We start from the raw sequence: 19,583 nt of genomic DNA on the forward strand, positions 1-19,583 counted from the left end.
TTGAGATACAATAAAGACACTTGTATATGTTTCATTGCTGCAATATTCATAGCCAAATTATGGAAATAGATGTCATGTAAGAGATGAATGGATCAAGAAAGTGTGAAATACATACACATACATACACATGTACATGTATACATCTATACATAATATATACATCTCTATATTAATATTTAATATTAATTAATAGAGTGTTATTTGCAGGAAATCTGGATTTGGAACAAATTATGCTGAGTGAAGTAAGTCGGGTTTAGAGAGACAAAGGATGCATGTTTTCTCTTATATTGTAGTTAGCTCTAAAATACAAAGATGATAACATTTAAGACCATATAGATGCATACATTATCAAATTGACTGATATTCACAAGGGTACATTTCATAATGTAACACCTTTGAATAATTAATACACAGTATAATAAATGAATATCAGAAAATTAGTATTGTTTAGACATGTTAGAGGTTAAGGGAGGAGGCGGATGAACAGAAAGAATGGTGGGAGAATATAGTCATAATACTAAGTTATCATTCTAGAAAACCTGAGGGGATAAATGGGGTTGGGTTATGGGGTTGCAGAATGATGGAAGGGGTGATTCTGATCAAGATACATTGAACACAGATAATTTTAAAAGAATTTTACATGAGATGAAACTCAAGCAGCAAAGAAATATCTTTAGGTTTTAAGTATTTAAATCCTATTGTGCTTTACAACATTGGAAAGTTTTATTTCTCCTTGGAACAGTTGTTCAAGGGGATATATAATTTTTCATGAGAAAATAATACAAAATCAAATATTTTAGTGATACAGAAACATAGTAATACCTTATTTAGCAAGTCTTATATTTATGCAAATGAGTATACTAAACATATCTTCTACTTCACTTAAACCTTTCTATAATATCTGATCATTTTATTTCATAACTTATATTCTACTCTTCCAATGTACATACAGAACAGTCTTTGATCCACTTTTTGTTGTTGTTGGTGGTGGTGGTGGTGGTAGTGGTGGTGGTCATGGGGCCTGAACTCTGGGCCTGGGCACTCTCCCTTTGCTGTTCCTCTCAAAGCTAGCACTCTGCCACTTGAGCCACAGTACCACTTCCAGCTTTTTCTGCTTATGTGGTGCTGAGCCATCAAACCCAGGGCCTCATGCATGCAAGACAAGCATTCTACTACTGAGCCACCTTCCCAGCCCCCTTTGTTCCACTTTTAAGTGTGTAATAGTTTAGGACAGATTTATTTTTTAAATTGGAAGCTTTTCAGTTCTTTGAAATGATACTTGTCATCTCTACACTATTGAATCATAAGAAACGTTTGACTTTGTTCTACCCTTTTGTTCTTTAAATCAAATAAATGTCTATGTATTTAAGATATTAAAACCATTGTTCTCAGGCAAGTACCGATGGCTCACACCTGTAAATCCTAGCTATTCATGAGGCTGAGATATGAGGATTGTAGTTCAAAGCTAGCCTGGGCAGGAAAGTCCATGAGATTCTTATCTCTAATTAATTACCAAAAAAGGCTGATGGAGCTGTGGCTTAAGTGGTAGAGTGCTACTCTTGAGCAAAATAGCTCAGAGACAATGCCAGCCAGGATCCTGAGTTAAAGCCCAAGGACAGGCAAAAATAAAAATGAAAACCTCTATCCTTTTGGACAGAATATATAATTATTCTCATAAGCTTTTTTCTGCTATATTTTTGGCTTTACAATTTATTTGTGTATTCTTTAGCATTGTACATTTTCATTGTTCAGGAATTAAGTGTTCTTGGAAAAACAAGAACAGCACAAGCCCTAAAGTAATTTGTGATGAGAATATCATGTAAGGAGGAGGTTGAGATAAGGGTCATATTCTCACATGATACGAGTTTGAAATACTTTGCCTAGATTTAATAATTTTGACTTATTTTCTTTTGTTCCATAGGATAATTCTAACTTATACATGGTTATGGAATATGTTCCTGGAGGTGAAATGTTTTCACATCTAAGAAGAATTGGAAGGTTCAGGTAACCAATTCTTTTCCCTTCCTTAAGTCTTCATTAGCTTTAGTATTTGTTTTAAACTCAAATTATAATTGAATTCCAATGATAAAAGTAGTTAATTAACCACAATTTTGGCTACAAGAAGTATTAGGTAAAAACATTTATAAGAGGCTACAGAATGTATGTGTTTTAAAATTCAAATGAAAGTACTGTAAAACCAACTTAAAAATTCTTCCACTGGTAGTTGTGATATTATTTTTAAAGTTTCTAGAAAATTCAAAAATTAAAGCATTACTTAAATTAATTAAAGCATTGAAGAAATAATAGTATGTACAATATATATTCTTTATAACAGATTTGTAAGGGCAGGATGAAAAATACATTTTTTGAAATAATAATGGTATCATATTGACTTTGCCCTATAAAGAAACAAGTGGACTGAAACAATTCCTTCTTTACACTGTCTTTTCTAAACTTTTACACATTTGATATATGTACTCTAAATACTACTTATACCACCTTAGAAACTTTGAGGCAATAAGAAATTGAATAGTTGTTTAGCTTGGATTTAATCAGAATCAGTAGAATCATGTCCAGTATCTACTTAGAAGATATCTGAACTTCAAACCACAGTGTTCTAAATTATCTTCCTGCATTCTCTTCAATGTTAAGTAGAAATACCCAATACCAAATTGATTTTAGAGCATTTTACTCTTTTAACAATTAGACTAAAATCTATATGCTGTATTTCTTCAATCAAACATCAATGGTAGCTAATTAGTATCTGATGGTGAGTAATCTGATTTACTGATACCCATAGAAAATAGAAAGGAGCTTCTCATATCCATGCTTCCAAGTTTAAAGTGGCACGTTGTAATAACCGGAGATGTTTTCCAGTCTCTATTTGCAGTTTTCCTCTTTGTACCTTGACAAAGGATATAAGTTGTTTCATTGTTGAGATGAGGAGGTTGAAAAGTATTTTTCTTTTCATAATCATCATTCATAAATATTTACGAGATCCTGATATGAATCAGTCTAAGACCTGGAAAATACAGTGACAATCAAAAAGAACAGCATATATATGTGTATATATACATATATATATAATTTTTTTTGAAATTTCTGTTTCTTTTGCTATAGATCAAATTAATGACATCCTGAGAGAAATTCTATTAATAGTTCAGGTTAAAGAAAGAAATCTGAAATCATTACAATCTGACAGGTATTAGCAGAACTTAGTGAATATTCTAGAAAATTAACTATAATTCAAATTAGACAGTGGGTTCATACTTTTGAAATAATGCAAATTGTGACATGAAAAATGGGTACTATTAATCTTCAGATTCATGCAATTAAAAGGTTAGTCTATATAATGTAAATCCTTAAGCAAAAGCTCTTGAAATTTATCAGTAAAGTAGATGGAGCCTACTAACTGTAGCAGTATGTCTGGTAGATATTCTAGTTAACACATTAAAAAAATCATTTTCAAGATCAGATTACCTGTGTAGATATTGCTATCTAATATGAGCACTAGTGATTTACAGCAAGATGATTTTAAAGATAGGTTTTTCTTCAACATAAGAATGTAATCTAACATTTACAGATATATAGAAGAAAATATATCCTCAGACTGTATTAAAGTATTCTTTGAGGACAATTTAGAAATTTACTAAACATTTGAAAACTAAAAAATTCTGTGCATAACATTTGAAAGCAAAAATGCTTTTATTTCCCAAAATACCTCCACCCCATATTAACTTTTGTTTATAGTCTACTTAGTAATTGTTACTCATTTTACAAAAATAAATACTTTGTTTCTTTCCAGTGAACCCCATGCACGGTTTTATGCAGCTCAGATAGTGCTAACATTTGAGTACCTCCATTCATTAGACCTCATCTACAGAGATCTGAAGCCTGAAAATCTCTTAATTGACCATCAAGGTTATATCCAGGTATGACTTGATCACATGATATTACAGTGTACATAACAAAAATACTAAGCAATTCATTTAACTCCAGCTATCCATACTAAATTCCTTCTGTAAAGGAAACAGTTCTTTGTAATATCTAAAACTGAGCTTAAAGTTCTGCTTCAACAATCACATCAAGGGTAGAACCTGATTATATGTGTTATACTGTGTAGTTGTAAACTGAGCCTAGACTCCTACATAAGGAATATTAGCTGAATTTCTTTTCTTTTCTTTCCCTTTTTGTTTTTGTCGGTCATGGGGCCTGAACTATGGGCCTGGGCACTCTCCCTCAACTCTTTAGGTCAAGGTTAGTACTCTACAACTTGAGCTACAGTGCTGGTTTTTTCTGCTTAGGTGGTTCTGAGGAATTGAACCCAGGGCCTCATGAATGCAAGGCAAGCACTCTACCACTGAGCACCTTCCCAGGGAAGCCCTTAGCTATATTTCTGAGTACTCATCAGTACCAGACATATTCCAAGTGTTCTATGTGTACAGATTGAGCATTGCCTAATTTGAATATCAAAACTTCAAAATATGTAAATATGAAACATCTGACATAAATAGAAAAATCCCATGAGCATGTGACTTTATGTAATGAGTACAGTTAAAATGCAGGTATGCTAAAAATATTTTATGAAATTACCCTCAAGTTGTCACTATACAGTTTATATAAAACATAAATTTATTTTGTGTTTAGACTTGGAAACCAGTACAAATATTTCATTGTGTATGTAAAAATATTCCAAGGTCTAGAGAAATCCAAAATATCAATCATTTCTGGTCCCAAGCATTTTGAACAGGATGTTGAACCTGTATTATCTCTTTGCTGATAATCCTTTAAAGTGGTAATACTCTATTGTCATTTTAAGGATAATAAAAGTAATACATAGCAATGTCATCCAAACAGTATATGGTAGAATCAGAATTTGAACCCAGGCAATCTGGGTCCAGAGCCTATGTTCTTTTTTTTTTTTTGGGGGGGGGGGGCGGAGGCAAGCACTCTACCTCTTGAACCACAGGGCCACTTCTGGTTTTTTGGTGGTTTATTGGAGATGAGAGTCTCATGGAATTTCCTGCCCAAGCTAGCTTTGAACCACTATCCTCTGATCTTAGCCTCCTGAGTAGGTAAGATTACAGGCATGAGCCACCAGCACCTGGCTAACGGCCAATGTTCTTTATCACTGCTGTACAATTGCCAAAGGCCTTGTGACTACCAATATAAGACCAATAAAGGACTATTACTAGAGTAAGAATATGCCTTGTCACCTGTTTATCATACTTCTCCTATTATTGTTTTCATTAATAGGAGTTAATGGCAGAAGGCAGGTCAGACTTTAGGAATTCAGTGTTGTTGGATTTTTATCAAGCTATTATTTTACTTTTTTTGTTCGTTGGGCCTAGGATCTTATGATAATGACTGAAGCTTAATTTTTTTTCTATTTTTTTTCTTTGTCTCTTTTGAGATAGAGAGGGAATTTGCAGTTTGGATTGTTTTATCCTTTGTTTGTTAAATAGTTGTCTTCACAAATTAGTCTCAGTTATACTGACTTAATTTTTCCCACTTTTTCATGGCTTTCACTTGAATCCTGAATTGTTAATTTTCCATTGAGGTACAGCAGTCATATTTATTGTAAAGTAATAAATTTTCACAATTTTTTTTCTTTTATAGGTTACAGACTTTGGGTTTGCCAAAAGAGTTAAAGGTAGAACTTGGACATTATGTGGCACTCCAGAATATTTGGCTCCAGAAATAATCCTCAGCAAGGTATATTCCTAATATTCATATATGGGAAATAACAATATGAGACTTTGGTTAAAAAAAGTTTATTTTTCTAAATAGTATGTATTTTTATTTGATCTAAATTGTAATTTTAAGCATATTTGTTCATTATTTCTAAATAATTATCTATATTCTACTAGTAGTCCCCTATCTTCTGTCAGTTTTAACTCTGGATCTTAGAGAATTTAAGTGAATAAATTTAACTCTAGTTCCATGCCTTGAAACCAAAATCATAGTCTTCATAATTATTCCCAGTAACTGGAGGTGGAGAAGGCTTATTCCGCCTATCTCTTTAAAAGATCCATAGACATGCTATGGATCAATTGTCAGTTCTTCCTTTTTCAAATTTATCACTTAAATAAAAGGAATATATGAAAATTATTTTAATTCTATGTTAAATATAATGAATAGATTCAGTGTTATTGAAAGAAATTCTATTTCTGAATGACAAAATATAGGAGAAACTATAACTATATTTAAAAGAATGTTTTTCTCCTTTCGTTTCCTTGCCAGCCCTTAATATAGAAGGGTAAAGAAACTCAAGCTAGAAAGAGCAGGTTAGCAGAAATTGAGCATAAAGGAGCAAGGAAATAAGAAGATATAAGAAATGCCTGATAGGTCATAAACAAATTCAAATTTGGCTACAAAAGTGTGAGACTATAAAAAAAAATAAAATATTCCTATTAGCTTTCCTCTTAATATTTCTCGTAATTTAAATCATATATAGTCTTTTTAGTGCTTTATAATCTATCATTTCTGTTAACACATTTCTTTAAATGCATTTAACAAATAATGTACCCACAAAAAAATAAGCACCAAAACACAATACTTTATATATTGTGAAAGTAGATGTTCATTGTATAAATTTTGAAGATGCAGAAACATTTCACCACCCAAAGTAGCATTTGGGCATATTTTTTTCTATGCCTGTTATCCTAGTTGAAATCTTAGTGCATTTATAGTTTTGTGTCTGGCTTTTTTTTGTATGCATAATATCAATAATGCATCCTTTTTAGTTTTGTGGTGCTAATCCTTGTATACAAACATATATAGCAGTTATTCATCTGTTATTGATTATTTTAGATTATCTTTTAGGTTTTTTTGGTGATTGTTTTTATGATTGGGGATTTGACTTAGTTTTATTTTTCTTTTTATGTTAGAAATCACTGCAATAAAACATCTCTGTGCTTAATTTTTTTTTCTGTATTTTACATTATTTCCTTAGGATAGATTCCCCAAGTGCAATTACTAGGTTAAGAGCATGAACATTTTTAAGGCTCTTCATGTATATTGCCAAGCTGCTCTCCAAAAAGATAGTACCATTTTAATTCTTACCAGTAGTGTAAGATAGTATCTATTTTACTACCTCCTTTCCAGCACAGATCATTATCATTTTAAAAATATTTACTAGGGGTTGGACGCATGATTCAGTGGGTAGAGCTCTAGCCAATGAGTAAAGCTTCAGGTACTGAGTTTGAGTCCCAATCTCAGGCTTAAAAAAAAAAAGAAAAAATATTTACTAGCTTAATGGGAAATAAATGATGTCATTGTTCTTATATTCATATTATTATTATTATTATATATTTTTAATGCTTAGTAGCCATTTAGTATTTCTTTGTATGTGTATAAATTGTCTATATTCTTTGCATATTATTTATGGCTTATTGATTTCTTTAAGTTCTCTATACCTATGATATTTACTTTTATCTGACATTTACTATAAACATTAGCATAGAATTTATAACAGAAATGAAAGAGTTAAACAAAATCAATGCCTAATTCTATTAGTAAAGTTCTTTCTATGATAGTATTTCTTCCTTTAATAAAATACAAAATTAAGAAAAAAGATAAAAAGGAAATTTCTACATTATGTTATTGTATTTTTGTTAATATCTTGGAAAACTAAGTCATTTGTAAAGCTAATATTCTGACAAAAAGGTAGAATGTGAGGAGTAGTGATACTGATCCGAGAGCCTGTTCAAAGACAGAATAGAAGATCTGGGAAGAACTAAACTTCTTTCTTTCCATGATCAGATAATTGCTAGTTCTACTTTTCCCATAATTTTGGGGGCTAATTGATACAGATCATAGTTGATAGCAAACTTTGTTGAAATATATAAATGTTATTATTTATGAGCTTATAAATACTTCTGTGTGTGAATTCTAGTAAGCTTGATGTTAACAGCAAGTATATTCTTTTCATTATTCCCTTTGTACATGATATACCTTTCCATTTGTTATACACCTCTCAAAACCCTGAGTTCATTTTCTTTCCTGAATATATTTTAGAGTTGAATAGAACAGTATAGAGCAAAAGTATACTTTATATTTCTCAAAATGCTGTGATGTACATGTGATTATCCGTGCTATATTCACAGTCCTAATTCCAAGAGTGTATAATATTTTAAAGTCAATTTTGTTATTTACTATTTCAGTACACTATTTTGTTTCAAAACATTAAACCTTTCTAGATTTGCTCCTGGAAACCTGATCTTAAGATGATGGGCCTATAATAAGCCTTAAAAGACAAATTGGTTTATGTCCCTTTCTGTTGTTGAGCAACAGTTATCACAATAAAGTAGAAGACATTTTATTGTCAATAATATTCTTCATGATTTTAGGAAGAGGAATTAGTAATTCTTTCCAATACCCAATTTCAATATCTAGAATTCTCCCTTTAGTGGGCTGGGAAGGTGGCTCAGTGGTAGAGCGCTTGCCTTGCATGCATGAGGCCCTGGGTTCGATTTCTCAGCACCACATAAGCAAAAAGAAAAAAGCCGGAAGTGGCACTGTGTCTCAAGTGGTAGAGTGCTAGCCTTGAGCTGAAGAGCTGAGGGACAGCGCCCAGGCCCAGAGTTCAGGCCCCATGACCGGAAAGAAAAGAAAAGAAAAGAAAGAAAGAAAGGAAAGAAGGAAGGAAGGAAGGAAAAAAGGAAAAAAGGAAGGAAAGAATTCTCCCTTTCATGTAATCTAAATCTGACCTGATCTGTTTTTCTCCTTTTTAAAATCCTGTTCTTTATAGCTTGTTAGCAGTTTCCAGATCATTTTGAAATTACCAATAGCGTCTTTTTCCTCTAGTGATTTAAGTACTGATTGACTCTATGATTGGTTTGTCTCAGGGCTACAATAAAGCAGTGGACTGGTGGGCATTAGGAGTGCTAATCTATGAAATGGCAGCTGGCTACCCCCCATTCTTTGCAGACCAACCAATTCAGATTTACGAAAAGATTGTTTCTGGGAAGGTAAGTAATGCTGTTTACCACTTACTCACTTGTGTATCTTTTCCTGTTCCTTATTTCTGCATATGAATTTTAGGGCTTTTGGATTGAAACCACATAATATTATCTGACTGTTAATCCTACATTAGGGGAAAAATAGATATATTCAGTGTTAAAAAAAAAAAAAGAGCAGGTGTACCAACAAGCTAGCAAAGTATAGGTTACTTTTGTGTTTAATACTCATATTCTTTACAAAGCAAGGTGTCATTGTAACAATTCTCAATATTCTATTAAGTAAATAAAGATTAGCAGTTTTGTAGACATGGACTTGAAAAGTTTTAGAGGCTATTTTTGTGCCCTTTTTCTTTCAGTAGAGACTTCTGGTTTTAATTATGTCATATACCACAAAATAGAAGTAAACATGAAATAGGTAAGTCTTTTTACCATAGGAATTCATAGAACTGATTCTGTAGAATTGTTTGGGCTGATTTTGATTATAATGGCTATTGACTTTTAGTCAGTAGTTGGACCAAGAAGGATTTCATTGTGACATTTCCACCCATGTATATTGTATGCCATCAAATAAACCCCTGTGTCATTCTCCCTTCTAAAACAATTAGAACAGACGTCATTGCTCTATTTTTATATAGACAAAATATTTCAATCATGTTCATCTTCATTTACCTTCTCTATTTGCCCTCCCTACTCCTGTTGAATCTGCCTACCTCAAACAGAGCCTGTTTTACTTACCTGTTATTCAAGTTTTTTTTCAAGTGTATATTAATATATGTACTTCAGAAATACATGTATTTTAGTCAAAACAACATTTTTGTTTTCCCATCTCTACTCCTAACTCTCATTAATCAACAGCTTTTGCTGAGATGCTTTATGCCATGTAGTAAGTAATTTGAAACATTATTCTATGTCACAGTGTTTTGTTTAAGTTTCTGCATGAACTTCCTTTCTTTTGCATTTATAATTTCTAATTTTGTTTGTAGTCAGTCACCATTGACTTTATGTGCACTTGAGATATTTTTGGAAAGTACCACAGTTGATTTCAAGAAATGAGCCTGATTCTTCCTACCATGTAGCCTTTGATACACTCTCAGAGGAGGCTTAAGTACTGATGTAAAAGTATATAGGAAAGGACATTTTTCTTTTCTTGCATATGCTATACCTTTTAACCTTGTCACTTTTTTATTCTCCAAACATTTTTGTTAGCATATCCTAGCTGTCCAAGGGATTCCATACTTACTTACACTGGTCTCTTGATTAGACTGGCCCCTTCATCACTCTCGCCCCCTCTTCCTATAACGATTTTAGCAGGTCTCATTATCGGTGAGTCTCATCCTCTTTTTTTTTTTTTAGACCACATAGTCTCATTTAGAATATGACTGTGAAGTAGACGTTAATTTAGATATCACACTAACCTGAGATGTGATATAGACTTTTTGTGTTTTATGACCTTTTGAGTCACAAATAAGTCTAGTCACATCTCTACTTTTTTAAATATATATATATTTTTTTAGTGTGAAAATACCGTACAGAGGAGCCTAGATGGGCAAGGTAATGAGTACATTTCTTTTTTGTGTGTGTCGTATTATTTTTTTTTATTGTGAAAATACTGTACAGAGGGGTTACAGTTACATGGGCAAGGTACTGAGTACATTTCTTATCAAGCATTACAGCCGCCTCCTTTGTTTCCCCTTCCCATCCATTCCCATCCTCCCCCCCCCACCCAATCCTCCCCGCCCCCCCCCACCAAAGTTGTATAGTTCATTTTCAACATAACGACTTGTACATCTCATTGTTGCAATGGGTCCACCAGTATCCCTATTTTAAACGATTTGTTTTTCCCCTTCCCCTCCACAAATTATACCGACATGAAATACAGTGAAAGCAGGGGATATACTGTGGGGGAGGGAATGAATACATTTCTTATCAAGCATTGTTGCCTCCTCCTTTGCTTCCCCTTCCCATCCCTTCCCATCTCCCCCACACACACCCTCAAATCTCTACTTTTTATCTCACACAAATTCAAGTTCTTCATTTAATGTACAGTTGATCTCAGTATCCATGAATTTAAAATGTATAGTGTTAAATATTCACCAGTTACACTGTGTGGATTATATAAAGACATCATTCTGCCAGCATGCCAAATTAAATCATGGAAGTTGTATAGCTAAAAAAGAGGAAAAGACAGTTACTTATAAAATGTTGTCTAACCACTGACTTAGTAGCAATAGCTCAACAAAGTTCCATAGCTTGTTATGTAGTCTATAAGGATCACGGACTTTTTCTTGTATTGTGCTTCATGTTCTGTACAAAGTCTGATGTTAGGTCAGAATTCACAAATTAGGTCACTACTTAAAAACCTTATACCTCAATTATGTCATAAGTTAAAAGTAAATACCTCTTCAGATAAAATAAACTGCCATAAGTGTTGAAAGGTTTACACTGAAAAATGCAACACAGAAAGAAAATGCATTATTTCTTTTAAATAATTAAGTATCCCTGTTACATTTGTAGACCTCTGGATTTTAAGTTTCTCATCTTTTTCACTTAACAGAATATGAAAGTCATAGTAAAAGAACTTTTAATATGAACAAAATAAGACATTGAGAAAAGTTAAACAAGGCAGTGATTTATTTTTTAAGAATTTTAGAAATGAATGTTTACATTTCAAGTGAGACTAAAAGCTGAAAGTCATATAAAGAAATATGAGAAAACTAAAAATCAAGTTTTCTAACAAAGATGCTATCATAACTAAATGTACATTTAGTTAGGAAAAAATGCTTTAGTTTAAATGAATGGCTTCATCAATATTATGAATAGCTTCATTTTGACAATGATTCTAAGTGAAGAAAATTTATGTTTTTGAATGTTTTTATTTAATATCAAATTTTAATATTTTGAATCCAGTAATTTATATATAGCCTAAAATCATAACAGTTTAAACTTGATCTTAGGAAAATAATAATAATATTCTATCATATTATGGAATGATTATTTTTCTCTTGCTTTATTTAGAAATAAGACAGGTTATTTGGAATACTCTTGTTCAGTGCCAGATTTTTTTTCTCTGTGTTGAGTACAGCAATTTTCATGCCTCCCTCCTTTGTTCCATAAGAACACTTCCATATCTGTGTGATGTGACATATTGATCATATTCACACTCCCAATAAAACTGCTTGCTTTTGCACTCAGATCCAACCTGAAATGTTTCCCTATCCACATCACAAAACTAGTATCTCCCAAGTTAGTAATCAAAAGCCAAATTGAAAACTAACTAGTTTTTAATTTTCTTTAACTATTCAAGCCATTAAAATCTGATTTTGATTTAACATTTCTGGATCACATGTTTGAAATCTTAATGGTTCTAATTACATAATCTCTATAAATATATGCTTCAATTAGAATTATTTTTTCTGATATTTAAAAACAGTAGTACTTTATGTCAATTATATTTTTCATTCTGAAACCATGATATAAAAAATAATGGTATCTGGGGCTGGGAAGGTGGCTCAGTGGTAAAGCGCTTGCCTTGCTTGCCAGAGGCCCTGGGTTCGATTCCTCAGCATCACATAAGCAAAAAGAAAAAAGCCAGAAGTGGCGCTGTGGCTCAAGTGTTAGAGGGCTAGCCTTGAGCTGAAGAGCTGAGGGACAGTGCCCAGGCCCAGAGTTCAGGCCCCACGACTGGACCCCCCCCCAAAAAAATAATAATGGTATCTATTACTTATCAGAGTTAAACATTATTAAGTCATTCATTGACTCACTAAAATATATACATTTTAACATTATATTGCTAGGTATTGTGATTATTACAATATTTTAACTTGAGCTTTATTTTTAAATGCACAGAAAGATGATCAATCAGCTTGTTAGATTCTCTCCTCCACATATTTTGCCTTTAGAAAAACAGAGGAGGTGGTATTTAAATGTCAAATTATTCATGCCATATTAAGGCTTAGGTTTAAAAATGCATAGTTGACAGGAAAAATTTATAATCCTACACTAACTTTTCTCCTCCTAAGCAATGCATATTCTGAATTTCTGTACATAGTCTTTAGATTTCATGCTTTGATACCATATATTCTATGACAAGAAGCAGTTAAGGTTTCCACAGCAACTCTTATCTAGCTGGGAATATAAAAGTTAATATTATGTTCAAAAATGATACTTGCAATAAAGTAATCAGGTAATGTGGATACCATAGTTTCAGAGTCTTTGCTGTACACAATTCAAAAAATTCTTAGTTTCACCATATATAATGTAATTATTACTCTACTTTCAGTGAACACTAAAATTTTACAAGAAGACACTGCAAAAAGTATAGGGACATCAATGTTAAGTGTATATTGAATGATCAAGAGTTGGCTGATTTTTTTCTTCAGGGAAATCAGCATTTACATGAAGGGTAATAGTTTAGCAGTGAAATGGCCATTCCCTTCTGTGTGAAGAGTCCCAAGTCCATCTTCAAGACTGGAGCTTCACGGGCAGGACTTACAGGACTAGCATACAACTGGTAGTCACAGCTAAGATTTATTAAAGCCAAAGGATACAAACCAAAATCAGCACAGGGAAAAAGCAAGTAGAGTAGTCAAAGTGCAAACTTTCAGTAGCCCTCCCCAATGGGTGTACTTAATTCTTCTAGCAACCAATTATAAAACACTTGTGAAATGTTGCACACCAGTGAAAGTCATTAGACATTCAGGATCCAGTATTTTTATGCACCCTCTACCCAACAAACTAAAATTCCAGACTCCCAGAGTGAGCACACTGTTTGTCCTAACAACCCAGGGCTCAGTGAATCATGCTCTCTTTAAGGGAAGTTTCATGCAGTGTAAGGAACTAATACCATTCCATTTTCCAGATATGTACCAACTTGTAAGCAGTTCTTTTTTTTCCCATTTCTTGGAGTTTATTTTGATAAGCATCATTTTATATGGTCCTTTTTAAAATTTCACTGTCAAGGTGATGTACAGAGGGGTTCCAGTTACATATGTAAGGTAGTAAGTACATTTCTTGTCGCTTCTTGGCCTTTTGCCTAAGATTAAGTTTAGTATTTTTTTTCTTCTTCTTCAGTGTCTTTGTGTGTGTGTGTGTGTGTGTGTGTGTGTGTGTGTGTGTGTGTGTGTGTGTGTGTGTGTGTGTGTGAAAACCTGTACAGAGGGGTTACAATTACATGGGCAAGGTAATGAGTATATACATTTCTTATCAAGCATTGTAGCCTCCTCCTTCGTTTCCCCTTCCCATCCTTTCCCATCCCTCTCTCTCCCGCCAAAGTTGTAAAGTTCATTTTTCGACCTAACGACTTGTACATCTCATTGTTGCAATGGGTCCACCTGTATCCCTATTTAAACAATTTGTTTTTTTCCCTACCCTCCACAAATTATACCAACATCAAATACAGTAAAAACAGGGGTTATATCATGTCATGGGGGAGGGACATACAAAGCAACAAAGAAACTAGGCCTTCAGTCCTCATATTTTAACTCTTCTGTACATTGTGTTTCCTAAAGTCATACACATTTATAGAGACTACTTTATACATACTTTTATAAGATGCCATTGTTAATGCATTTTTTAGGAAATTTGAGAAGTCATTTTCATGAAAAAATGTGTATACACACACACCATTCTACTATCATAAAACCTAGAGTCTCAATAGCTATGTTCATATGACCATATAAAATGAAGCTAATCAAAATGAACTCCAAGATATGGAAACAAGAGGTTTTTTATTGTTATTGTTGTGGATGGTGTTGTTGTTTTTTAATGTACTGTATGGAGTTCTTTCTTTTTTTCTTTTTCCCTTTGGTTTATCCCCAGTAGTAACTATTTTTGATTCTGGTACCCTTCATCTCATATAACATTTATCTGATTTGGGGAATGATAGAGGAATAACAAAATGGTGAATTAAAGACAAAGGGTGATCCAATGCAGATGTTATACTCACAAGACACTGTGTTGGAAATGAACTTTACAACTTTGGGGGTGAGGGGTAGTGGGGCTTGGGAAAGTGGGAGAAAAACCAAGGTGTGGGTAATGATGTTTGACAAGAAATGTTTGACAAGAAATTACCTTACTTATTTAACTGTAACCCCTCTGTACAGCACCTTTACAACAAAATAAAATTAATTTTAAAACAAGCCTAGAGCCTTTTATAAAGCACCTGGTTGTGGCCATTTAAAATTTTTATTAAGATCTGCTTTGAGATAGCCCATTTTGGTGGTCTGATGGGCAAATGATTGCAGTATGACTCATTTTGTGGAGGGAGGAACTGAAGCTGGGTTATACTAGCACTCTGCAACCATTTAGGTTTGTTATATCTACTACTGTTTCTGCAGAGTAAGAGATTACAGATACTATTTATGATATCAGTATTTGTAAATATTTTAATGTCCCAGCTCCTTATTTTTATTTATATAATATAGGCTGGTTGAAGTTGCCCTGGGTTGGGTAAGGCAGAGTGGAGCTTGGCACTGTGTCTAGTGTTGTGCCGGGTGCCAGTAATGCCTATATTTCTAGCTTCTCTGGAGGCTGAGATCTGAGAATCACAGTTCAAAGCTAGCCTGGGTAAAAAAGATGTCTGAGAGACTTATATTTCCAACTGACCACAAAAGCCAGAAATGGAGAAAAATGAGGGAGGAGGTAACAATGTTTGACAAGAAGGTACTCACTACCTGTACATCACCATGACAATAAAATTAACTGTTTAAAAAAAAAACACAGAAATGGAGCTGTAGCATGTTATTGAGCTCTAGCTTTGAGCAAAAGAGCTCAGGCATAGCACCCAAGCCCTGAGTTCAAATCTCAATACCAGCATTTTTTGTTTTTTACTAATTTGCTATATAGATCGTTTGCTATTATTACAGATCTTTAAGAACTTATTTAGGGGGCTGGGAAGGTGGCTCAGTGATAGAGTGCTTGCCTTGCATGCATGAGGCCCTCGGTTCGATTCCTCAGCACCACATAAGCAGAAAAAAGCCGCAAGTGGGGCTATGGCTCAAGTGGTAGAGCACTAGCCTTGAGCTGAAGAGCTGAGGGACAGCACCCAGGCCCACAGTTCAGCCCCCAAGACCAACAACAACAACAACAAAAAAAGACCCAGTGTTTAAGTTCCAGTAACAGCATAAAATATAAATAAAAATAAGTTAATTGATTATTGCTTGTGTAAACCCTTAACTATTTAAGCCTGGTATAATTTGTCCTAAATGCATGAAAGATAATTATACTAGTTACACAATCTTTTTTCCCATCAATAATTATAGAACAGCAGCAAGAGTTTTGTATTCCATCCGACAAAGATTGACTTTATAATTTCTATAATTGAACTCAGTGTAAAAATATTTGATTTGGTCTTACTGCATTTCTAAAAGAAAAAAAGTCAATAAAACCAGTTAATGAGTTTAAATCATGGATATCATAACAGCATGAATTGGTTTGGTTTTTTTGGATGTAACTTTCTTTTAAATTTATAAATAATAAAATGGCATAAAACTGAAACGTATAAGACCTTGTAATTGATTCAAAAATCAGAAGAAATATTCTGTTTGGTTTGCTTATTTCTGAGTAAGATGTATATTACATAATGCAATCTGACAAAGTATTTTAAGGTAACAGCTGTATTCACAATGTAGTCCTTACAAAATAACATTATAGTTATCCATTTTCTCCTTTCCTCTATCAAACTTAAGACCTTAAGAAAAAATTAAATGATTTATTCAGTAAATTAACAGGTTGGAAATGATCCAACTAGAAAAGTGAAGCTTCCTATATATTCCAAGTGACACTTCTAATGTAGACTGTCTCTGAGTATTTTGGAAATAAATATAAACATAGATTACAGCCTTGCTGTCATCCAAGTATCTTCCTCAGTTCAAAAATTCTGTTTTGGATCATTACAATAATCTCATGGGAAGGTTGAAAAAATAAAAATAATTTGAATTAGTACCTGCAAGACAATAGGTATGATAATACAAGCCAGTTTCATAGCCATTAACCTAATTTGTTTTCCTACCTGCTGGACAGAACATACTAACATCATTTTAGAGTTGAGTGAACTGAGACTCTGAAAGGTATAAGGGCTTTTCTTAGATCACAGATCATGTATGTAATTAAAGTTGAGACTGAAAGCCAGGAATTCTTTATTCTAAAGAAGCCTAGCCACTGTAATCCTGGCTACTTGAGAAGCTAAGGTAGGTGGATCTCTTGAACCAGCAGTTTGAGGTCAGCTTAGCAACATAGGCATGTCTCCTGAGATAGAAAGAAAAGAGAGGATAAAAACTCATGAGGGAGGGGTTGGGAGAAAAGCCATAAAAGAAAGAGCTTGATAATCATTTTTGAGGTGCAAAGATATTCAGATTTATTTTATTTAACTCCTTCATTTTATGTGTTGATAAGCTAAGACTGTGAATTATCCCCAAAACAAAAGGTAGTTTGCCAGAAAGCAAGAAATAGTTCACTGGTTCCTTCATTATCCTTTTACTTGGCTTCAGTTCACAGTCCTGTTTTTTTCCTGCATTTCTGCCCTTTCCTTGTCAATCTAATTGGCTGATCTACTTTTTCTATTAGTAGTCTCATCCAGCCTCATCTTTAAATGACAGCTCACAATTTTCAAATTGATTTTTTGCAATTCATACCTAACTTCTGTTTTCAATTTTCTACTTACTATCTTTTCTAAGATGTTTAATAAGTATGTTAAATATATAGACTTTCTAAAACTTAACATACTTATTTGCCCTTAATTTAGTTTTTAACTATTGTCAGACTAAGACATACTGGTTTTGCACTATTAATAAGCTTCTAATTCTTTTACTCTTAAATATGACCCTAGGATTTTAACATTATACATTGAAAACTGGGAAGAAGGTATAAAATTCACACAGAGCTGGGTCGGAAACTTCTCACACGCAAAGTAGGCTTACTTTATGCTAGAGGTAAAGAATGGCCCAAATAAATATGTTTGCAATTTTGTACATAGCAAAAAAAAAAAAAAAAAGGGAAAGCAAGCTTTGAGATGCTGCCCATTTTGTGGCTATAAACTTAACAACTTCTTTGAAGAGAATGTGAACTTTCAATGTTAAGGAAATAAAATTTTGGAAACTTAAAAAAAAAACTATTACATCCACCCTTAGTCAACCTCAGGTGATAGCAATTCCATCCTTTTAACTGGTCAGGTCAAACTATACTGGCGTCCTCACCCACATCTGATTCACAGAAGAACTGTTTCGCCTCAACTTTTAGGATATGTATAGAATTCAGCCACTGTTTATAACCTCCACTGCTACTACAATCATGAGTCTCTAGAATGATTCTTTAAAAGGTGTTATTAGTTCCTGTTACTCCTTTTAAAGCTTTATACTTTGGGAGTTGGAGTGTTAGCTGAATGGCATAGCACATGCTTAACATGCTTGGGGCCCTAGGTTCAATCCCCAACACCAAAAACAAATCAAACCTTACATTGATTCCCCATTTTCTCTTTCTCGGTAGAAAGAAACTGAGAAAGCTGGGATCTTCATGTTCTTTATTTATGAATATCCCAAGCACATCATTGCCTAGGTCATAGTAGGTATTCAAACTGAATTTGTATTCATGTATTCATTAACTATTTGTTAAGCCCAACATATGTACAAGACCATAAGCATGCTGCAGAGATCATAAATCAGATGTGTTTCTGCCTTCATGAAGTAGACTCTGTCTTCTGTGTCCTTCCTCATTAGTTCTGATTCACTAGGGCTTCTGTGGATTTTAAACATCACAGAATTTTGGTATATACCCTTTATTGCCAGTTTATTCTATAGATTTACACTTCCCTAGAGAAACAGATTTAGTCTCAATAGATCATTAGGAAATTCAGAAACATGGGGAAAACAGACCAAGAGAAGCACTGTAGGAAATGTTTGTTGTCCTGCATAAACACAACTTTTGTGTTAAACAAACACATTTTTCATGTTAAGTGATTCTAGTTTCTAATAACATTAGCTCTCAAATTAATGGTTTAATGGAGTGAAACTCTTTTTCCTTCCTATATCTGGTCCTTTACAACTACCTACTCGAACATTATTCTAACACAGCCTCCCAGAAAGCTCATAAATATAGAAGTCAGGAAGATTCAGTTATTTTCCAACAATTCCTCAGAGTTGGTAGCCTCACTGGAGTTCAGGTTCCTTCCTTATATGAAAGTTTAGTGATATGTGCTTCATATTCTATGAGTTCATATTCTATTATAGGTATAACTGATAATGATAAAAAACAATACTCTTCTTGATATAGTTTTGAAGGAAAAGTTATTAATTCTTAATAGCATATAAATTGTTAGTATCTCCAAGTTAGTATACTATAAATAAAGGTCTTACACAATTCTGTTTAGATATTTCCTGGTTTTTTCTTATTGCAGTTTAGTGAGTCAACATGGCTCTTTAGAGACTCTTTATGACATTTCATATTACATTTTAAAACAACCATGAAAATATTCTCACAATGACTCACTATTTCCCTTCCAATATAAGGTATGAGAAATACCATTAACATGGGCCATTGTGAGAATGTATGCCCCCTCTCAGAGGAGGGTGTGATGGAGCACTGTGAAGATGTGTATATCTTGAAAAGGTTCTTGTGACTTGGATTTCA

At 33.4% G+C, this 19,583-nt stretch overlaps 1 protein-coding gene across 5 annotated transcripts in view; it reads left to right on the forward strand.

Moving 5' to 3' along the window:
- Positions 1-19,583, forward strand: part of Prkacb (protein kinase cAMP-activated catalytic subunit beta) — a 114,593-nt gene that overhangs the window by 85,677 nt on the left and 9,333 nt on the right. For all 5 annotated transcript variants that reach the window (XM_070007444.1, XM_070007442.1, XM_070007445.1 and 2 more), the window contains exons 5-8: positions 1,922-2,004; positions 3,806-3,932; positions 5,620-5,715; positions 8,850-8,972. In XM_070007444.1, the coding sequence (XP_069863545.1) occupies positions 1,922-2,004; positions 3,806-3,932; positions 5,620-5,715; positions 8,850-8,972 (429 nt within the window). The remainder of the gene's footprint in view (positions 1-1,921; positions 2,005-3,805; positions 3,933-5,619; positions 5,716-8,849; positions 8,973-19,583) is intronic.

Source organism: Dipodomys merriami, unplaced genomic scaffold (genome assembly GCF_024711535.1).
Source record: "Dipodomys merriami isolate MVZ:Mamm:240054 unplaced genomic scaffold, mDipMer1.0.p SCAF_7, whole genome shotgun sequence".
In the NCBI taxonomy this organism is placed as follows: domain Eukaryota; kingdom Metazoa; phylum Chordata; class Mammalia; order Rodentia; family Heteromyidae; genus Dipodomys; species Dipodomys merriami.